The sequence below is a fragment of the Peromyscus californicus genome, unplaced genomic scaffold (genome assembly GCF_007827085.1).
Source record: "Peromyscus californicus insignis strain IS unplaced genomic scaffold, ASM782708v3 Scaffold_2__1_contigs__length_46816999, whole genome shotgun sequence".
NCBI classification, from domain to species: domain Eukaryota; kingdom Metazoa; phylum Chordata; class Mammalia; order Rodentia; family Cricetidae; genus Peromyscus; species Peromyscus californicus.
The window spans coordinates 15,985,069-16,003,325 of NW_026294540.1; the positions used below are offsets into that span (position 1 = coordinate 15,985,069).

Below are 18,257 nucleotides of genomic sequence, written 5' to 3' on the forward strand. Positions count from 1 at the left end.
TGGGGCTTGGGGCCTGGGGCCTGGTCATGAGCTCTTTACCTGTGTCCCTGGTTCCTCAGCACAGTGGCTCATCAAGATGGCTTGTGGGGCGGGGACAGGGAGGAGATGACACTCTGCTTCCTAAACCGATGAATGAAAACTATCACTTTCCTGAGACTAAAGGAGAGATGCGGGCATCTGGGAATTAGGCAGTCACTTTAGGTTCTCTAGAATGCATACACACTTGCTTGCATCAGGCATGATGGTTTTTGAGACAGGGTTTCTCTGGGTACTTTTGGTACCTGTCCTGGATCTCACTCTGTAGACCAGGCTGGCCTCGAACTCACAGAGATCTGCCTGGCTCTGCCTCCCGAGTGCTGGGATTAAAGGTGTGTGCCACCACCGCCCAGCGGGATGGTAAATTTCGAGAAAGGGGTAGAAGCATAAGGAACCTTGGCAACGCCGCTCAAGTTCCGAGTTCCCTCCAGCTCTGCCATTTCCTAAAGGGACATTGTCTCATCAGGGTTCCAGGGGTCATGAGCTGTCTCTCCTCACCCTCTATAGTGTGAGAAGAGAGAGATGGTAGGGGATGATGGGGTAAGCCGTGGCTGCCCCCGCCCCCCCACTCCCAGGCCTGTGTTTGTCCTGGAAATGAGATTGTGTATAGTAGTAACCCCTGGGGTCACACTGAAAATGTAAGTGTGTGTGTGTGTGTGGCGTATATATGTTCATGTGGGTGTGTGCATGTATGTGCACATTCCTGTGGAAGCCACAGGTTGACTACAGGTGTCTTCCTTTATCATTATATACCTTACTTAAATTTTTTTTAAAAGACTTATTTATTATTTACTTATTTGTTTTTCAAGACAGGGTTTCTCTGTATAGTTTTGGCACCTGTCCTGGATCTCGCTCTGTAGACCAGGCGGGCCTCAAACTCACAGGGATCCACCTGGCTCTGCCTCCCGAGTGCTGGGATTCAAGGCATGTGCCACCACTGCCTGGCCCAAGATTTATTTATTTTCTGTGTATGGGTGTTTTGCCTTCATGTATATCTGTGCACCATGTGTGCCTGGTGCCCACAGAGGCCAGAAGAGGGCATCAGGTACCTGGGAACTGGAGTTACAGATGGTTGTGAGCTGCCCTGTGGGCGCTGGGTATCGAACCTGGGTCCTCTGGAAGAGAAGCAAGTGCTCTTAACTGCTGAGCCATCTCTCCAGCCATCTGCCTTACTTACTTTTTGAGACAGTGGCTCTCACTGAACCCGAAGCTTGTTGATAGAGCAGACTGACCGGCAGTGAGTGCCACAGATCTGCCTGTCTCCAGGGTCGGCAAGCCTCTGCCACATCTTGAAGATGGACTACAGACTGCATTGCTGTTCCCGCATTTTACACTGAACTCAAGTGTTCCTATTTTGGGGCAAACGCTTTACCCACTGAGTAGTCTTCCCATCCTGGGTCCCTCTTTTTGAGCTTGCTGTGGTAACTTGCCCAAGTGGAGCCTGGCTGTGTGCTGGTAATTTGTTTTGGAGTAGAAGGAAGTAAAACAGGCTATCTGAGAAGGAGGAAAAACCACCAGTTGAGGGCTGTGTGATCGAGCTGGTAACCAACGTTCTACCATAGCCACACCCAGTCAGGCTCCGGGTAGGGACATTTCAGCCCACGATGGTCTGCATGCATGTGTGACTGTGGTCCTGTGCAGTGGCCATCTCATTTTGTGTAGACACACTCCATGATGTCCTGTAAGGACATTTGTCAGAGTACGATCGCCTGTCATGATGTGTGACATGATTGTGTAATAAAGATAAAAAAAAAAAAAAAACACGCATGGAGGCTGTGAGTAATTGTGCTTTCGGCACAAGCGTAATGACGTGAGTTCAAATTCCCAGCATCTATGGAGAAAAATATCTGGGTGTGGCCATGCACATCTGTGGCCCCTGTTACTGTGGGTTGGTGGAGGCAAGCTGGGGCTTGCTGGCCCCAGTTTAGCTCCAGGTTCAGTGAGAGACCCTGACTCAAGGGAATAAGGTGACGCCTAGAGCCAGACTCCATATTGAGTTCTGGTTCCATCCAGTCTGGTTCCCTCAGTGCCCTTTGCACATCTCCCCCCCACTTTTTTTTTTCCTCGAGACAGGGTTTCTATGTGTAGTTTTGGTGTCTGTCCTGGATCTTGCTCTATAGACCAGGCTGGCCTCGAACTCACAGAGATCTGCCTGGCTCTGCCTCCCGAGTGCTGGGATTAAAGGCTTGCGCCACTGCTGCCCAGTGCACATCCTTTTTAGACTGGTTGGAGTTGCAGGTGTACCCCCCCTCCCGCCCTGGCCCCCCCCATCAACCCACCTCATGTTCAGGGACTTCTTCTGTTTTCCGTTAATTGATAAGCTGGGATGGCCCCGCCTCCCGGGCTCTGGTGGGCACGCTATGTCCTTACTCAGTGCTCGAGCTGAGCACTCCAGTCCTTTGTGTATTTCTGGGGTCTGGCACACGGTGGGTGCCAAATCGGCTCTGAGGACTGATGGATAGAAACACGCTGTCTCATTGCAGGTGGCCCCTTGCCAGTGTGTGCCCTCGGTTCCTGGGTGAGAGCACACAGTCAGTGCCAAGCCTCTTCCGTTGCCCGGGCAGCTCAGAGCCCACACTTTGTTGCTGGAGGACTGTGCTGTGGCTGTTTTCCTCGAGCTTGGACGTGAACATCCCCATCTCAAATCAGAGCAGTTGTGATAACATTCTCACGTGCAGGGAGGAGGTGCCCGGGCTCCTGAGACCCGCAGAAGGCTCCTCGCCCGGCCTCTCCCCTCCAGAGCTTGCAACCGAGGTGAACAACAGATGAGTTGGGACTTCTGGTGGCGCGCTGCCTTGGTGTCTCCCATGCTTCTGTCAAGAACGCGAATAAACCCATCTAATAAACAGAATCTTTCTTTGATCTGTTGGTGCCCTCTCGGTTTGGAACAAATAGATGTTTCTTTACATGTCCCTGGGAAGTACCCAACAGGGACCTGAAAATGCCTTGTCTTTAGTCTTCCTAGCACTGATACTGTTGCATCAACAGGGGTCTACAGAGAGAGGGAGAGAATCGAGCATCCAGCAGGTGAGCGCCGCGTGTGGCGCGACACTGCCTCCTGGTGGGTGTTGGCGGTATTGCAAGCCCACTCACTGGGGTGCTGATTGGGCTGGCTTTGGTTCCAAGCCTCCCTGCTGACTCTTAACTTCCACTGAGCCACAAGCCAAAGCTGTTCCCTGGTGTACAAAAACAAACTCAGAGAGAATGTTAAAAGCCAAACTATGGGACTTTCATAAACTTCACCCTTAGGACCCCCTGACTCTGATTTTAAGAGAACTGTTGAAAATTTGGAGACTATAGAAACGTGCAAAGACTTAAAAATAGGGTCTGGAGAGACAGCTCAATGGTTAAGAGAACTGGATGCTCTTGCAGAGGATGAAAGTTCAGTTCCCAGCACCCACATGGTGGCTCACAACCATCTGTGACTTCAGCTCCAGGGGATCTGACACTCTTTTCTGGCCTCTGCAGGCATGTGCATATGTACACACACACACACACACACACACACACTCACGCACATGCACACACACACGTACACACAGAGTGCACATTGTCTGCAGAGACCAGAGCGCGCGCGCGCGCGCGCGCGCGCACACACACACACACACAGATAGATACACACACAAAGACAGATGGATACACACACACATACACACACAGATAGACACACACACAGAGACAGACAGACAGATAGACACACACACACACACACACACACACACGGAGACAGACAGACACACAGAGAGAGACAGACAGACAGATACACACACACACACACACACACACACACACACACACACACACTCACAGACACGAACACTCATATTCCTGCAATGCTTTTCCTAATTCTGAAGGCTCACATGTCTTTTTTTCTTATGCTACATGATATTCTGGCCACACTCCTGTTTTTAAATGTTCTTCAAGTGTGATTTTTGAAGGCTGTATAGTGCTTCATTTCAAGGGCACACTTTAAGCCTCTATTTTTGTGTATCTAGGTCATTTCTGGGTTTCAATGCCTTAGGTGTGTGGCAGTGAACTTTCTTATTATTTCTTACAAATTCTTAAGTTAGGAGAATACTTCCTGGGCTAAGGATATGACTATGTTTCAATGTTTTGATCCTCGTTGCCAAATTAACTTTCAGAAAGAATTATCTGTTGACATCTCCTCCAACAATATGCAAGTATTTTTCCTTTGCACCTTCCGTAGTAGTAATTATTATAATCTCAAAAAGTCAAGTTGATAATTCCCAATTATCCTTGACTTCTGCGGCTGTGTGACTGTTAATGAAGCTCTGACGGGTTGGAGAGGAAGGCAGCATCCCTCCTCACCCAAGCACTCATCTGCCACTCACTCCCAGAAAGGATGCGCCACACCCCAGTGAGAGGAAAGACTCAGAAACCATGGCTACGGCAGCTGCTTGCACTTGACATTTCATCCGAGCCTTTCCACACATCAGTAAGAAACGCACCCCCCCTCCCCAAATGCCATCACCGGGTTCCTGAACTCTTTATAGATATTCACTGTCATGGGTCTCTGCTGAGACATCCGTGTAAAACCTACATCCTCCTCTGTATTTTGTTGTCCTAGAATAATGGCTGCCCAATTAGTTTTGACTGTCCCCTGGACACAGCCTATAGTCACCTGGCTTGTGGACATGTCTGTGGGGGAGTGCCACGATTGTTAGTGGATGCAGGAGAGCCTAGCCCACTGTGGGTGGCACCATCCCTAGGCAGGTGGCCTTGGGCTGTATTAGGAAGCTAGCTGAGCCTATGAAGCAGCCGGCAAGCAGCATCCTCTGTGGTTTCTGCTTCAAGTATTTTGCTTGAGTTCTCCCCCTAACTCCCTCCATGGTGAACAACTTAGAACCGTGAGTTAAAACAAACCTGTGAAACCTCTTACCCTCTTAAGTGGCCTTTGGTTAAAGTGTTTGATCACAGTTACAAAGTAACATGAATACAGTGTCCTGTCTGTTGCTGTGACAAAACATCCCAACAAGAGTGACCTAGAGGAGACACAGTGTATTTTAACTCTCAATTCCCAGTCACAGTTCACCATTGTGTCAAGGGATGTCAAGGCAGGACTTGACGTGGCTAGTCACATCACAACCACAATCGAGAGCAGAGAGAGAATGCCTGCCTGCATGCTTACAGCCAGCTTACTTTCTGCTCTTTTATACAGTTGGGAACCCAAACCTCAACTTGCTACACCAGTTAACCTAAGACATGTTCTCCACAGACATGCCCACACATTACCCTTGTCTGGACATCCCTTATTGCAACTCCCTGCCCAGGTGACTTTAATTGTGTCAAATTGACAGTCAAGGTTAACCATCACGGACAGAATATCCAATAACTGAGTTTGGGGTCACTTTAAATCCCAGCCCCTGATCCTTTAGTGACCTATTGTGTTTAGATGTCATGCGTCCCCTGCCGTGGGGTGATCTTTCTGTACGCTGTGAATATGTGTTGCTACCATTGGTTAATAAAGAAGCTGCTCTGGCCTATAGCTAGACAGGTTCTAGCCAGATGAGAAATCCTAGCAAAGATACAGGGAGAAGGAAGATGGAGTCAGGGGAGACACTGAGCACTGCTGGGGGTGGGGGGTGGGGTGGGGTGAGCAAGATATAATGGAACACAGGTAAAGCCACAAGACACGTGGTGATACATAGATTAGTGGAAATGGGCTCATTTAAGATAAAAGAGCAAGTTAGCAATAAGCCAGAGCCATAGACCAAAGAGTTTATAATTAATATTAAGCCTCTGACTGGTTATTCAGGAGCAGGTGCGTGGGAGAGATTCATCTGTCTATTTTTCAGTCCTCCGCAGGCTTGGGTGTTTGGACACTTGGTTTCCAGCAGGTGGCGCTGTTTCAGAAGGTTGTGGGGGCCTTTAGGAGGTGGAGCCTTGCTGGAGAGAGTGGGTCCTTGGGGGCATGCTACTCCCTGGTTGCGGGCCTAGGGTCACCTGCTGGCTCAGTTCCTGCCCCCACCACCACCACTTTCCCACCGATGTGGACTGGATCCCCCTCAAACTGTGAGCCTGTTTCCTTGAGTTTCGGTTACATCATCGAGAGGACATGGAGACAGGAGGATCCAAGGACCTGTGGAGAGGGAGGGTCTTCTGCCTTTGTAATTACAGCAGAGTGAGACTTTAGATTCCACAGGTGGCAGCCGCTGCTGGCTCAGCTGAGGTGGAGAGAGATGCCTGAGGCCATCGCTCAGGTCTCAGGAGCCATAGGCATCAGTTGCTATATATATATATGTAATTGTTTTTATTTTATGTGCATTGGTGTTTTGTGTGCATGTATCTCTGTGTGAGGGTGTCAGATCTTGGGATTACAGACAGTTGTGAGTTGCCATGTGGGTGCTGGGAACTGAACCCGGGTCCTCTGGAAGAGCAGTCAGTGCTCTTAACCGCTAAGCCATCTCTCCAACCCCAGTTGCTATATTTTCCACCTTTGGCTTTTCCTGGGCTGACTTCATGATATTATCATCATCATCATCATCATCATCATCATCATCATCATTAATTATTATTATTTTGCCTTATTTGAAGTATTCTCCTGCTATTAAAATTTTCTATTTAGGGGCTGGAGAGATGGCTCAGCGGTTAAGAAAGCGTGCTTGTTGCTTTTGCATAGGACCTGATTTTCATTTCTTTGTTGGGTGGCTCACAACTGCCTGTAACTCCAGCTCCAGGGGATCTGACGCCCCCTTCTGGCCTCTGCTTGCTCCAGGCATTCACATGGTATGCAGAAATACATGCTCATACATATTTAAAAAAAAAAAGAAATCTTTTTCTTCTTCTTTTTTTTTTTCCAGAGCTGAGGACTGAACCCAGGGCCTTGTGCTTGCTAGGCAAGAGCTCTACCACTGAGCTAAATCCCCAACCCCCCCCCCCAAAAGAAGAACGCTTAATTAAAAAGAATGTATTTAGAAATAGAGTCAGGCCTGGCATCATCCCAGCTACTCAGGAGGCTGAGGCAGGTGGATCATAAATTCGAGACCAGCATGGGCAACGTAGGGAGGCTCTCCCTCAAAATCAAGGAGTGGAAAGTGGGCTGGGGTCTAGGGGAGAGACAGAATGCTTGTCTAGCGTGTGCAAAGCCCTGGTTCCATCTCCAGCACCCCCACCTGCTCTTACTTAAATACACTTATTTTAAGAGCAGACCAATGTCATAAATAGAAGCCAGTGCCACACATAGCCAAGATAAAGCCAGATCCAGCAAGCTGATAGCCCAGCCCCAGCTCAGTTCTGGCTCACTTGCCACACGCAGCCCAGGATGGTGGAAGGGTGAAGAGGGGAGGGACTTTGTGACTGTGGGACTCCCTGTTCTTGGACACCCCATGTCCATGCCTACTGGTACCTGGATTCATCTGGCAAGGACAGGTCTGGGGAGGCCTTGAGTGTCAAGTCATGGAGCTCCTGGGTTGGCAAGGGACCCACTTGGATACTCATAGGTGGGTTATGTACACCCTCAGCAGTTCCCAGAGCAGAGTATATTGACAAACTGAGACTTATCTGGATTATAGAGGGAGTTTGAGGCTGGTCCAGGCAACTTAAGGGAGACTTTTCTGGGAATACAAAGTAAAAACAGGGCTGAGGAGGATGTAGCTCAGTGGTAGAACACTTCTTAGCATGCACGAGTCCCTGGGTTCACCCCAGTACCACACACAAGCACACACGCACGCAAGCCGCACGACCCCCATTCCCCCGCAGTTGGTAAGAGTTAGTGGGAAGTACATATGTCCCTGGGTGTCACCTTGGCTCTCAGTGGGTGCCCAGTGGCTTCTGTTTCTTGGGAGGTGTCCATCATTCAAGTTCCCATGAGCTCTCAGAATGAAAAAAAAAAATGGATTGGCATCACATCCAGGTGGCGTGTGGTGGCGTGTGCAGTCGGATTATTTTTATTTATGATCTCTGAGTCACTCCCCATCTCCATGGTGATGGATGTGCTGAAGGCGGAGGGAAGGAGTGAGTCCCCGCATTAGTAAATGACCCAGCGGCAGGGAGAAAGCCCCCCAAACACATTAAGGATTAATTGAGTACCGCAGCCCTGCCGGGCCGGTCATCACCCCCCACCCTCCCGTTACTGCTGATGGTGCTTCCATTTCTAGAATGTTCTAAATAGACCTCAGCGCATCTGTTTGCATTTGAATGTCCTTCTTATCTCAAATGCAGCCAGATGCAGAGGGTCGGGGATGGTCTCCTGGACAGCTGGGATATGCTCTTCACTATAGACTGTTCCAGAAGCTCTTCATGATGCGGATTAGTGCATGGATACCCATATAAATGTGTAGCTTATTTTACTTGCTTGAATAGATACAAAACCATCTTTATGTCGGGAATACAACTTTATTTGGAGGGCCAGGTACCGTGTCTCCTTAGTTAAGAAAAAAAAGAAAGAAAAAAGAAAGAAAGAAACCAGCCACGGTTGGCTTACCTTCAATCTCAGACCTCAGGAGGCAGAAGCAGGTGGATCTCTGTGTATTCAAGGTCAGCCTGATCTATATAGCAAGTTCAGGCCAGCCTGGACTACAGAGTGAGACCCTGGTATTAATAGCAAAAGGGTGACGTGTATATGGTGACCACTGTATGCTCTCTTCCCCTTAACATAACCCTTAATAATGTCCCGTTCTCCAAAGATGACTCCCATTTGGACGATTGCTGTGTGTCTTTTGTTCTTTTACGCCCTCTCTGTGCCCTTCTCCAACCTGATTCTTTCTCTTCTCAGAAAGACGCCCTCTGAGCCTGGCGTTCCTCATTCTTTTGCTGTTCTGGCTTTTTGTCCCTGATCTCTTTGTGAATTGTATATATGTGGGGTCATGATCTCGGTGTCCTTTATGAGGTTGCTCTCGTCCTTAGCATAGTGTCTGGGTGACTCCTCTGTTCTTATGATCAGTGGTGACCCGCCCCTTTCTCAAGCTGCATACTACTTCACACTGGGCAAGGCGGCACCAGCCTCCAGGTTTCACTTTGTGAGCACACAGTTGGCGCCAAACTCCTATATCCACTTTGCAGGCATGCAGCCGGTGCCAGCTGACATTGTTGCTCACATCTGCACGCCTTGTCTGTGAGAACTGGCTGAGATCCTGGTGGAAGAGAAGGAAGCCCGTTACCGGGCCTGGAGGACAGAGTGCCACCTGCCTTTCCTCCAGGCCACACCCACCAGCCTGGGGCTCCAGTGGGCGTCATCGCCTCCCCAGCCCACCAGTGGCTTGTAGGGTACATTTGTGCGCCGTCTAGCTTTTTCCTCTATCTCTTTTTTTTTTTTTTTTTTGCTTATTTTCATGTGCGTGTGTGTATATCTGTGTACCTGTGTGCACGGGGGTGGTGTTTAGAGGTCATCGTCAGTGTCTCCTTAATCACCCTCCATGTTGTTCTTCCAGGCAGCGTCTCTCTCTCTCTCTCTCCCTCTCTCTTTCTCTCCCTCTGATCCTTGAGCTCATGGACTTGGCCAGGGTCACCGAGCCCCAGGGATCTGCCTGTCTCTACCTCCCCATGCAGATGTTACTGATGTCCGCCACCGTGCAGTGCTTATCTGTGTTCAGGGGTTCAAACACAAGTTGTCATGCTTACACAGCCAGCACTTTACTGACCGGGTCAACTTCCCAGTCCTTTTTTGTTTTTTTTTGTTTTTTTGAGACCAGAGTTTCTCTGTGCAGTCCTGACTGTCCTGGATCTCGCTCTGTAGACCAGGCTTTCCTCGAACTCACAGAGATCCGCCCGCCTCTGCCTCCCGAGTGCTGGGATTAAAGGCGTGCACCACCACCGCCCGGCCAGTCCTAGCCTTTTTTATTCCAACCTCTTTTAGCTGTTTGTGGGTTGAATTCTTGCTCTGCTCATAGATCCCCCCCCTTTGGCACTCTCTCCCCGAGGCCCTTCCGTGCCACACCTGGAATGTGCTGTCGAAGGGAACGGAGCAGACCTAAGGTGACAAAGGGGCCACATGGGAGAGACTCCCAGGTTACTAAGGAGACGCTCTATGCCTGCGGAGGGTGTGGCAAGTTTCCTAGATGAACAGTTCCTCTGAATTGGGGGTTCTGAAGAATAAGTAGGAGTCGAGCAGATGTTAACCCCAGCTTCCTAGCTTCAGAGATTGCCTGTTGTTTTGAAACCTTCGGATAAAAAAGTTTTTAAGGCGAATGTCGACGAAATTGACAAATGTTCTTTTAGTATGCATGGGGTGGGGGTGGTAGGGCTTGACTCTGGCAATTAGTGTTGGAATTAAGAACAAGGCGGTGGTGGGGACTGTTTGGCGTTTGTTCTTTTATTTGAGCACATTGCCTGTGTTGCTTAGACGTTTGAAAAAAACCTAAAGAAAAACAACACAGCCTTTATCCTTCCGACCACGACCACGGCTTCCCAGGCTTCTGCTCCGACCTCCACAGGGTCCCGAGACTCTCGAGGGTAAGGACACCTGTCACCTAGGGCCGTTCTCCAAGCTTGTTTTCAGACCTTAGTTCGGATCGGTGTAGGCACTGGATGATTCAAGCCAAGTGCCGGCGATGAGCTGTCTATCCCAGGGTTGTGCTGCCCCACCATCATGGATGATGGATGGCAGGCTGGGGGGTTCTGGGGAGGGTGCTGCTTCTCTGTGGGTGGCAGTGAGAGAGGTTTGGATAGACGTGGTGGTGGAGTGTGTCTTCAGGGGCCTGTCAGTCAAGCAAAGCCTTTGGCTTTGACTCCAACCCTTGTGGGTACCACTGTCTGTCAAACTGGCAGAGGCCCTGGTGTCTGTCCTGACAGCTGGCACCATGGGGTGGTTTCAGAGCTGAGAGGCCACTGGCTGTCCACAGAGGTGCCTGAGGCTCCGGTCTGCAAGAGGGTGGTGGGAGAGTGAGGCTGTGGGGCCAGGCAAGGGTGCAGCTGTCCCCATTCTATCAAGGTGGCTGATTAGAGCAGCTTGGTGAGGTAGATTTTGAGGAAGAGACACACTTGGAAAGGTCCGGGGTGGGAGTCCCATTCAGGCGTCCCAGGCTGTACTGAATTTCTTTGAGGACATACATGCCCAGGGCCCACCCTCCATCCCTGGGTCTCTGCAGTTGCAACCGAGGTAAGCCAAGGCCTTTAGGGTAGAGGATGATGGGAGTCAGGCCTTCACACATGAAAGGCAAGTCTCAACACCCCCAACCCTCTTTTTACTTTTAATTTTGAGAAGGTGCCCAGGCTAGACTTGAACTCACTTGTAGTCCAGGCAGCCCTTGAACTTGTCACCTTCTTGCCTCTGCCTTCTGAGTAGCTGGGGTGCCTGTACTTTCCAGCCTGGTCTATATCGATCAATTCCACCCCCTCAGTCACCCTATGAGGTCTTCTTTACTTTTATTTTATGTGTATGGGTGTTTTGGCAACATGAGTATCTGCACCAGAGGGCACTATATTCCCCGGGCCTGGTGTTACAGATAGATGGTTGTGAACGGCCATATAGGTGCTGGGGAATTGAACCCGGGTCCTCTGGAACAGCAGCTGGTGTTCTTAACCACTGAGCCATCTCTCCAGCTTGGCCCCCTGAGACTGGAATTGAATTTCCAGTCTCAAAGAACAAAAGCCATCCCAGGCTTGCTGGGTCCTCCTTGCTCCACCACAGGGGCAGGGCTGTTTGCTAGGCATCCCAACTCTCACCTGCTGTCCGGTCCTGGCCAGAGGCAGGTCTGCCTCTGCCACGGGATGCGCCCAGGCAGCCAGCTGCTATCTCATTGGTCAGAAAAGTCACATGACTCCAGGGTGCGCCAGGAAGCTGGGGAGTGGCTCCTGCCTGAGAACCTGTGGAGTCTGGGGCGAGGATGCCCCTTGGAGGGTTGGACCAAGAGTTTCCCCAGCAGCAGGGAGGAGAGGGGAGGGGAGCCCGGAGGGGAGGAGCCTGGTGCCCGTCTAAGGCAGAAGGAGAAACAAAACAAAACGTCCTGGGCCCTCACGTCTTCCCAGAGCAATAGAAGTGATTTCCATGGCAACTGTTCAACCGGAGAGTAAGGCAATTCTGCGAGAGGGAGAGGAAACCCCGGGAGCCATGCCACAGAGAACGCAGACTGGGGGTGTGGCCTTGGGGGTGGAGAGAAGTGTCTCCACGGGGGACCAGCCCCCTGAAGGGAAGACTCTTGCTTTCCAGCCCCGGGAAAAGTGAGAGCAGTTGGGAGGGGAGTGAGAGGAGGGAGGAAAAGGAAGAGGAGGAAGAAGAGGAGGAGGAGGAGGAGGAGGAGGAGGAGGAGGCGGAGGCGGAGGCAGAAGCAGAAGCAGATGAGAGGGGGTGGTGGTCACACCTGCTCACCCTTGGCTGTGGCCGGCTCCCGGCACCACTGGGCTAGGTAAGGCTGCAAGGACGGAGTTTTGAAGTGTTGTCCCATAGGATTAAAATTCAGGAGAAATGACAAACACAGCGCTTGGGAGGTGGAGGCAGGAGGATTAGAAGTTCAAGGTCACCCTCAGCTGCATAGTGGGTTTGAAGCTAGCCTGGGCTGCAAGAGACCCCGTGTCAAAACAAAACAACAACAAGGATGAAATTAGCCTCGAGGAGAGGCTGGAAGGGGCCCCAGGTGGGAGTGGTGTGGGTGTGGGTTCAGAGATAGTGAGTAGAGTTCCCAGCACCATCACTCAAGCGCTGTGTGGCTTTAGAGAAAGTCCCTTGACTACTCTGAGCCTTAGAATTTTTTTCCAGACAGGGTTTCTCTGTGTAGTTTTGCTCCTTTCCTGGAACTCGCTCTGTAGACCAGGCTGGCCACGAACTCACAGAGATCCGCCTGGCTCTGCCTCCCGAGTGCTGGGATTAAAGGCGTGCGCCACCACTGCCCGGCACCTCAGACTTTTTTTTTTTTTTTTAGCACAAAGGGAGTCACCAGGCACTCCTGAGCAGGCCCTGAGGGACCACACTGGTGGTAAGTGCTGGCTTCCAAGCAGGAAGCCTTTGACGTCCCTCCTCTCTCGGTCTGTCTCCTTTTCCTTTGCTATCTGAGTGTGAGCGGATTTCATCCACTCCTGAAAAAAACCTCAGAGTCCAGGGGAGCCCCAGCACTAGCCAGCGCCCCCTACTTTGGGCAGCAGTTTGCGTTCATTGACATCTGGGTTCAGTTCCACTTTGTTAGCTTTCCCATGAGCCCCTTGCTTTAGACGTCCCAGGGGACTTGGCTCCTAAAGACCCCGGTGACACAGACTGTTCTATCACAGGTGGGCGTGGTTGTCCTCTCAAAAGCAGGTGCTGTTTCCTCAGCACACCCTCCGGGGCAGATTGCAGCCAAGCTTTTTGAGCGTCAGGAGTCCAGTCTGGGATCTATGTCCACCCATCGGGTAGGTTTCAAACATCATATTCTGGAGACGTCTGAAAGTTGAACGAGAAACCGGAGTCCCCTCTGTTAGACTCGGGTTCCTGCTCTGTGCCTATTAGCTGGGGCGTGACCGGAAGATGCCCAGCTGTCCTTGACAAAGGACCAGACGTGATAGGAACCGGGAAGATACAGAGGATGAATAGTCGGCCGCGGAAAGGCGTAATTACCGTGGTTGTCAGTCTCTGTAATGAAGTGTCGATAGGGCCACATCCAGGCCATAAATTACTGGGGAAGGATGAGGGCGGACGTGCCAAAGCTGTCTGCGGTGCCGTCTTGGTATGTGCAGAATATGGGAGCGTCCATTCCCCGTCTTAGGGAGACACGGGACACAGGCAGCGTGGTCTGGGGAGACACGAGACCCTAGTGGTGTGTGCTGGGGAGATGATTTGGTTCTGAACCACATTTACCTCTGATGGAAGTGTCTAGGGTTTTAGGACAGAATTTGGTAATAATGTACTCATTTTGCTGATGAAGAAACCAAGGCCCAGGGAAGGGAGTGGAGTCTTCAGAACTTCCAGGCTGGGACTCAGATGTCCACCTTTTTTTTTTTTTTTTTGGTTTTTCGAGACAGGGTTTCTCTGTGTAGCTTTGCGCCTTTCCTGGAACTCACTTGGTAGTCCAGGCTGGCCTCGAACTCACAGAGATCCGCCTGGCTCTGCCTCCCGAGTGCTGGGATTAAAGGCGTGCGCCACCACCGCCCGGCAGATGTCCACCTTTTGCCTGTGGTTTGTGGCCCCCTCCACCCTCTGCCCCACTTAGGCCCACCCAGCCTTCGCACACCCCCACCCCCGTTTCCTAGGGATACAGTGCTCACCTGTAGGAACAGACGAGCATGGTGTCTGTGTCCCATAGGTGAGGTTTTAGTCTTGTTATTTCCATGGTCCCCCCCGACCCCCAGTAGACTTAACATGATCCAAATGTTCAGTAGGGATGAGCTGAGGATTAGATCATGAATCTTCTGGGAGGATGAATGGACTAGGCATTTTTTTTTTTTTTTTTTTTTGGCATCCTTGGTTTAAGTGAAATGAGCCAGACTCAGAAAGGCAACCAGTGTGTGCCTATAAGGTGTTCTCAACCTATGGGACACGCCCCCCTTGTGTGTGTGTGTGTGTGTGTGTGTGTGTGTGTGTAATGACCCTTTTGCAAGGGTTGCATATCAGATGTTTACTTCATGATCCATAACAGTAGCAAAATTACAGTTATGAGGTATCAATGAAGATGTTTTTATGGTGGGGGGGGCGGTCACCACAATATGAGGAACCGTATTAAAGGGTCGCAGCGTCAGGAAGGTTCAGAACTGCTGGTTTAGAGGGAGCGTGGGCAGAACAGAGGGGAAAATAAAGAATTATTGGGGCGCAGAAGAAGAGAGCGGGGTACAGCAGAGGGAAGTAAGGAAGAACAGTGGAGGAAGAGGAATGGCGGGTGTGTATTGTGTTCGAGTAATGAAACGCTGTGGGGGAAACCCTGCTCTGCACAATTAATATACAAACCCAAGAGATAATAAAAAAGAGGATCTTCTCTCCCACCACCACCATTCCCCAGCCTCCTGGCCTTCCCCCAGAGGCCGCCTGGAGATGTTCTCCCAGGAAGCTGTCTCTCCTTGCTTCCGTTTGCTGACTCAGTTGCTCATGCATGGTGTTTTTAGTACCTTCCGTGTGCCTGGCTCTGCTGAGGGCATCCAGCAGAGCCCTGTGGACACACTGTTGCGCTGAGTGAACCTCTCTGGGCTTTTCTACTCCAGATGGCAAAGCCTTAGTTCTTCCCTCCTGATGGCCATGCTGCCTTCTGCAGTGTGGATAAAGCTCCTGAAAGACACTGGGTTGATTTTATTTATTTATTTATTTATTTATTTATTTATTTATTTATTTATTTATTTATTTGTGTGTGTGTGTGTGTGTGTGTGTGTGTGTGTGTGTGTGTGTGTACCTGCTTCCTGTATGTGCACCATGTGTATAAAGTGCCCGTGGAGGTCAGAAGAGGGCATTGGATCCCCTGGATCTGGAGTTACAGATGCTTGTGAGCTCCTGTGTGGGTGCTGGGAATTGAACCCCGGTCCTCTGCAAAGAGCAGTCAGTGCTCTTAGCCACGGAACCATCTCTCCAACTGCCCATCTGCCTTGTTTTCAAGACGGGATCTCTTAGGTATCCCTCCAATAGGCTAGACGAGCTGGCCACTGGGCCCTAGGGATCGATGTGTCTCCATCTCCCTCCAGCCCTCCAGTTCTGAGAATTCAAGCTTGCACCACGACACCTGGCTTTTTGCACGGGCTTTAGGGAACAAAATCAAGGCCTCATGCTTGTAAAGCAAACACTTCAGCTGACCGAGCCATCCCCCTTGCCCGGTGTCTAGACTGTTCTTTTTCTTTCTCTGCTCGTAAAGGATGCGGCATGATCCTTGTACGCATCCTCCTTAGGAGTTTTGCCACATTATCTCCCACCCACCTTGAGACCTTTAATACCATAATGACATCTACAAAACCCCCTTTCCTTGTTCTGGGACAGAATCAAGCTGTGTAGCCCAGGCTGGCCTTGAACTTGCCATCCCCCTGACTTTGTTTCACAAGGCATGCGCCGTGACTCCTAGCTCTGAAAACCCTTTAGCCACCTGAGACAACAGGCCCATGGGCTTGGGGATGAACATGTGGATATCTTTCGGGAGCACAATTTGACACTCTCTCCTCTAGTCTCCATAAGATAATGAAATGACTTCAATATCTAGCACCGATGTGATGATGACGTACCATTTTCCGCACTTTTAAAAACACATGTAGATCAATATACTTAAGAAATCAGAAAAGGCCTTTAATCTGCTTCCTAGCTTGCCCCCGGGGATGCTTCTTCCCTGGTTTGACATTTAAACAGAGAATGCAGGCAGTGTTGGTAGAAGGATGAAGCCCAGCTCAGGAAGAGGCAGCAGAAACCAAAAGCTTCCTCTTCTCCTTTGCTTGAAGTTAAGGACTTCGCAACCTTAGAGCTCTTTAGAAAGGACGATAGAGAAGCCGGAGCAAACCCAGGGCCAAAACCGTCTCTTCTAGGAGACCCTAGGGACTGTGTGGTGCATGCATTCTGTTGTTTCACTCCGTAATCTGTACCTTCCAGAACTTTCTGCCCATCCCATAGAGATTTCCTTTCCTTTTAGAGAACCCCAGCCCTTTTGGCCTGGATGGCGTCTCATCGTGTGCTCACTGTTGGTTGCTCTGACTGCTGGAGCCATGCTGTGAGGGAACCCTCAGCCACCCTTCACACATTACGTTCATGGTTTTTTTTTTGTTTTAATAATTAAAAAAGGGTTTATTAAATTTTATATGCATGAGTATTTTGCATGCGTGTAAGTATGTCCGTGTGCCACATGTGTGCTGTGTCCTCACGTGGTCCTGCCTGCTGTGACTGTCACCTCCATTTTAGAAGGGATGTCCACTGAAGTTCTGGAGGGTGTATGGTGTATCTGAAGCCACCAAGCTGGGATTCCCCCTGTCCTCGTTTTTCGTGTGTGTGTGTGTGTGTGTGTGTGTGTGTGTGTGTGTGTGTGTGTGTGTATGTGTCTGTGGAGGCCTGGAGATGATATCAGGAATCGTCCTCCATTGCTTTTCTTCCTTATTCATTTGAGGCAGGGTCTCTCAATCAAACCCAGAGCTCCTGATACAGTGAGTCTCCTCCCTAGCCGGCTTGCTCTGGGGATCCCCTGACTTTGCCTTTGCAGGCTGGGATTGCAGGCAGAGGCTCTGCCCATTGCAGGAGACACCAAGTGACTTGATCAGGGTCACCCAGCTTCTCCCAAGTCTTCATGGCTCCAGGAAGCATCCAGGCTCCAGCCACCAGGACTTGGAGGGATGAAGACAGACTTTCTGACACTGTAGTCACTGTAGTGGCAAAGGCCACCTTGGGGCCCTTCTCGAGGCTCTGGGATAGAGTATCCCCTGGCCACAATGTTCCATTGTTCAATTATAATCTGTCGTGCTTTTTGTCATTCCTAAGTCACAGCTCTGCAAGCCACCGAGGTGCCTGGGTGTGTGACAGTGATGGTTTCTTCAGTAGAGTGTGTGGGTTTGGTCTGTTTTGGAATCTAAAACTGGAACAAAATGTAAACCTTTGGTGCCCTCATGCTTGTGCACCAAAGGTTTTCACCATTGAGCCGACACTCCAGCCTGGAAGCTGGGGTCTTTACTTATGTCTAGCTCTGTTTCAAGAGGACCATACTGCTTTCCAATGCCACTCAGGACAGCAGTATCTGACTACTCACATGCCTGTTATTTTCCAGGTTTAATTATTCCAGGTGCTTTACAGTATTTATGCATCCACGTCTGAGAACAGCCCTCCTGTGAAATGGGTACTTTTTTTTTTAATCATCTTAATTTACAAATTCTGAAGCACAGAGACACCAAGTGACTTGATCAGGGTCACCCAGCTTCTCCCAAGTCTTCATGGCTCCAGGAAGCATCCAGGCTCCAGCCACCAGGACTTGGAGGGATGAAGACAGACTTTCTGACACTGTAGTCACTGTAGTGGCAAAGGCCACCTTGGGGCCCTTCTCGAGGCTCTGGGATAGAGTATCCCCTGGCCACAATGTTCCATTGTTCAATTATAATCTGTCGTGCTTTTTGTCATTCCTAAGTCACAGCTCTGCAAGCCACCGAGGTGCCTGGGTGTGTGACAGTGATGGTTTCTTCAGTAGAGTGTGTGGGTTTGGTCTGTTTTGGAATCTAAAACTGGAACAAAATGTAAACTACTGTTCAGCACATCTTGGCTGGTGTTGAGGCCGTCACTCATTCCAGTAGCTCTTTATGCTTCTACGACAACCGGACTTCCTAATGGCAGGCACTTGGGAAGGCCAGCTTCAATTTCCAGTCATTGTCGACTGATGGAGCCTGTCTTGAACATTATGTAACATTCCCAGCATGCAGAGAGG

At 50.3% G+C, this 18,257-nt stretch overlaps 1 protein-coding gene across 2 annotated transcripts in view; it reads left to right on the forward strand.

Annotated features, from left to right (window-relative positions):
- Tmem132b (transmembrane protein 132B) overlaps window positions 1-18,257 on the forward strand; it is a 273,939-nt gene that overhangs the window by 53,052 nt on the left and 202,630 nt on the right. Inside the window, exon 2 of one of the 2 annotated variants that reach the window (XM_052755486.1) lies at window positions 12,852-12,905. The exons of the other annotated variant lie outside the window; for it this stretch is intronic. Coding sequence (XP_052611446.1) covers window positions 12,852-12,905 — 54 coding nt within the window. The remainder of the gene's footprint in view (window positions 1-12,851; window positions 12,906-18,257) is intronic. 2 annotated transcript variants of the gene reach the window in all.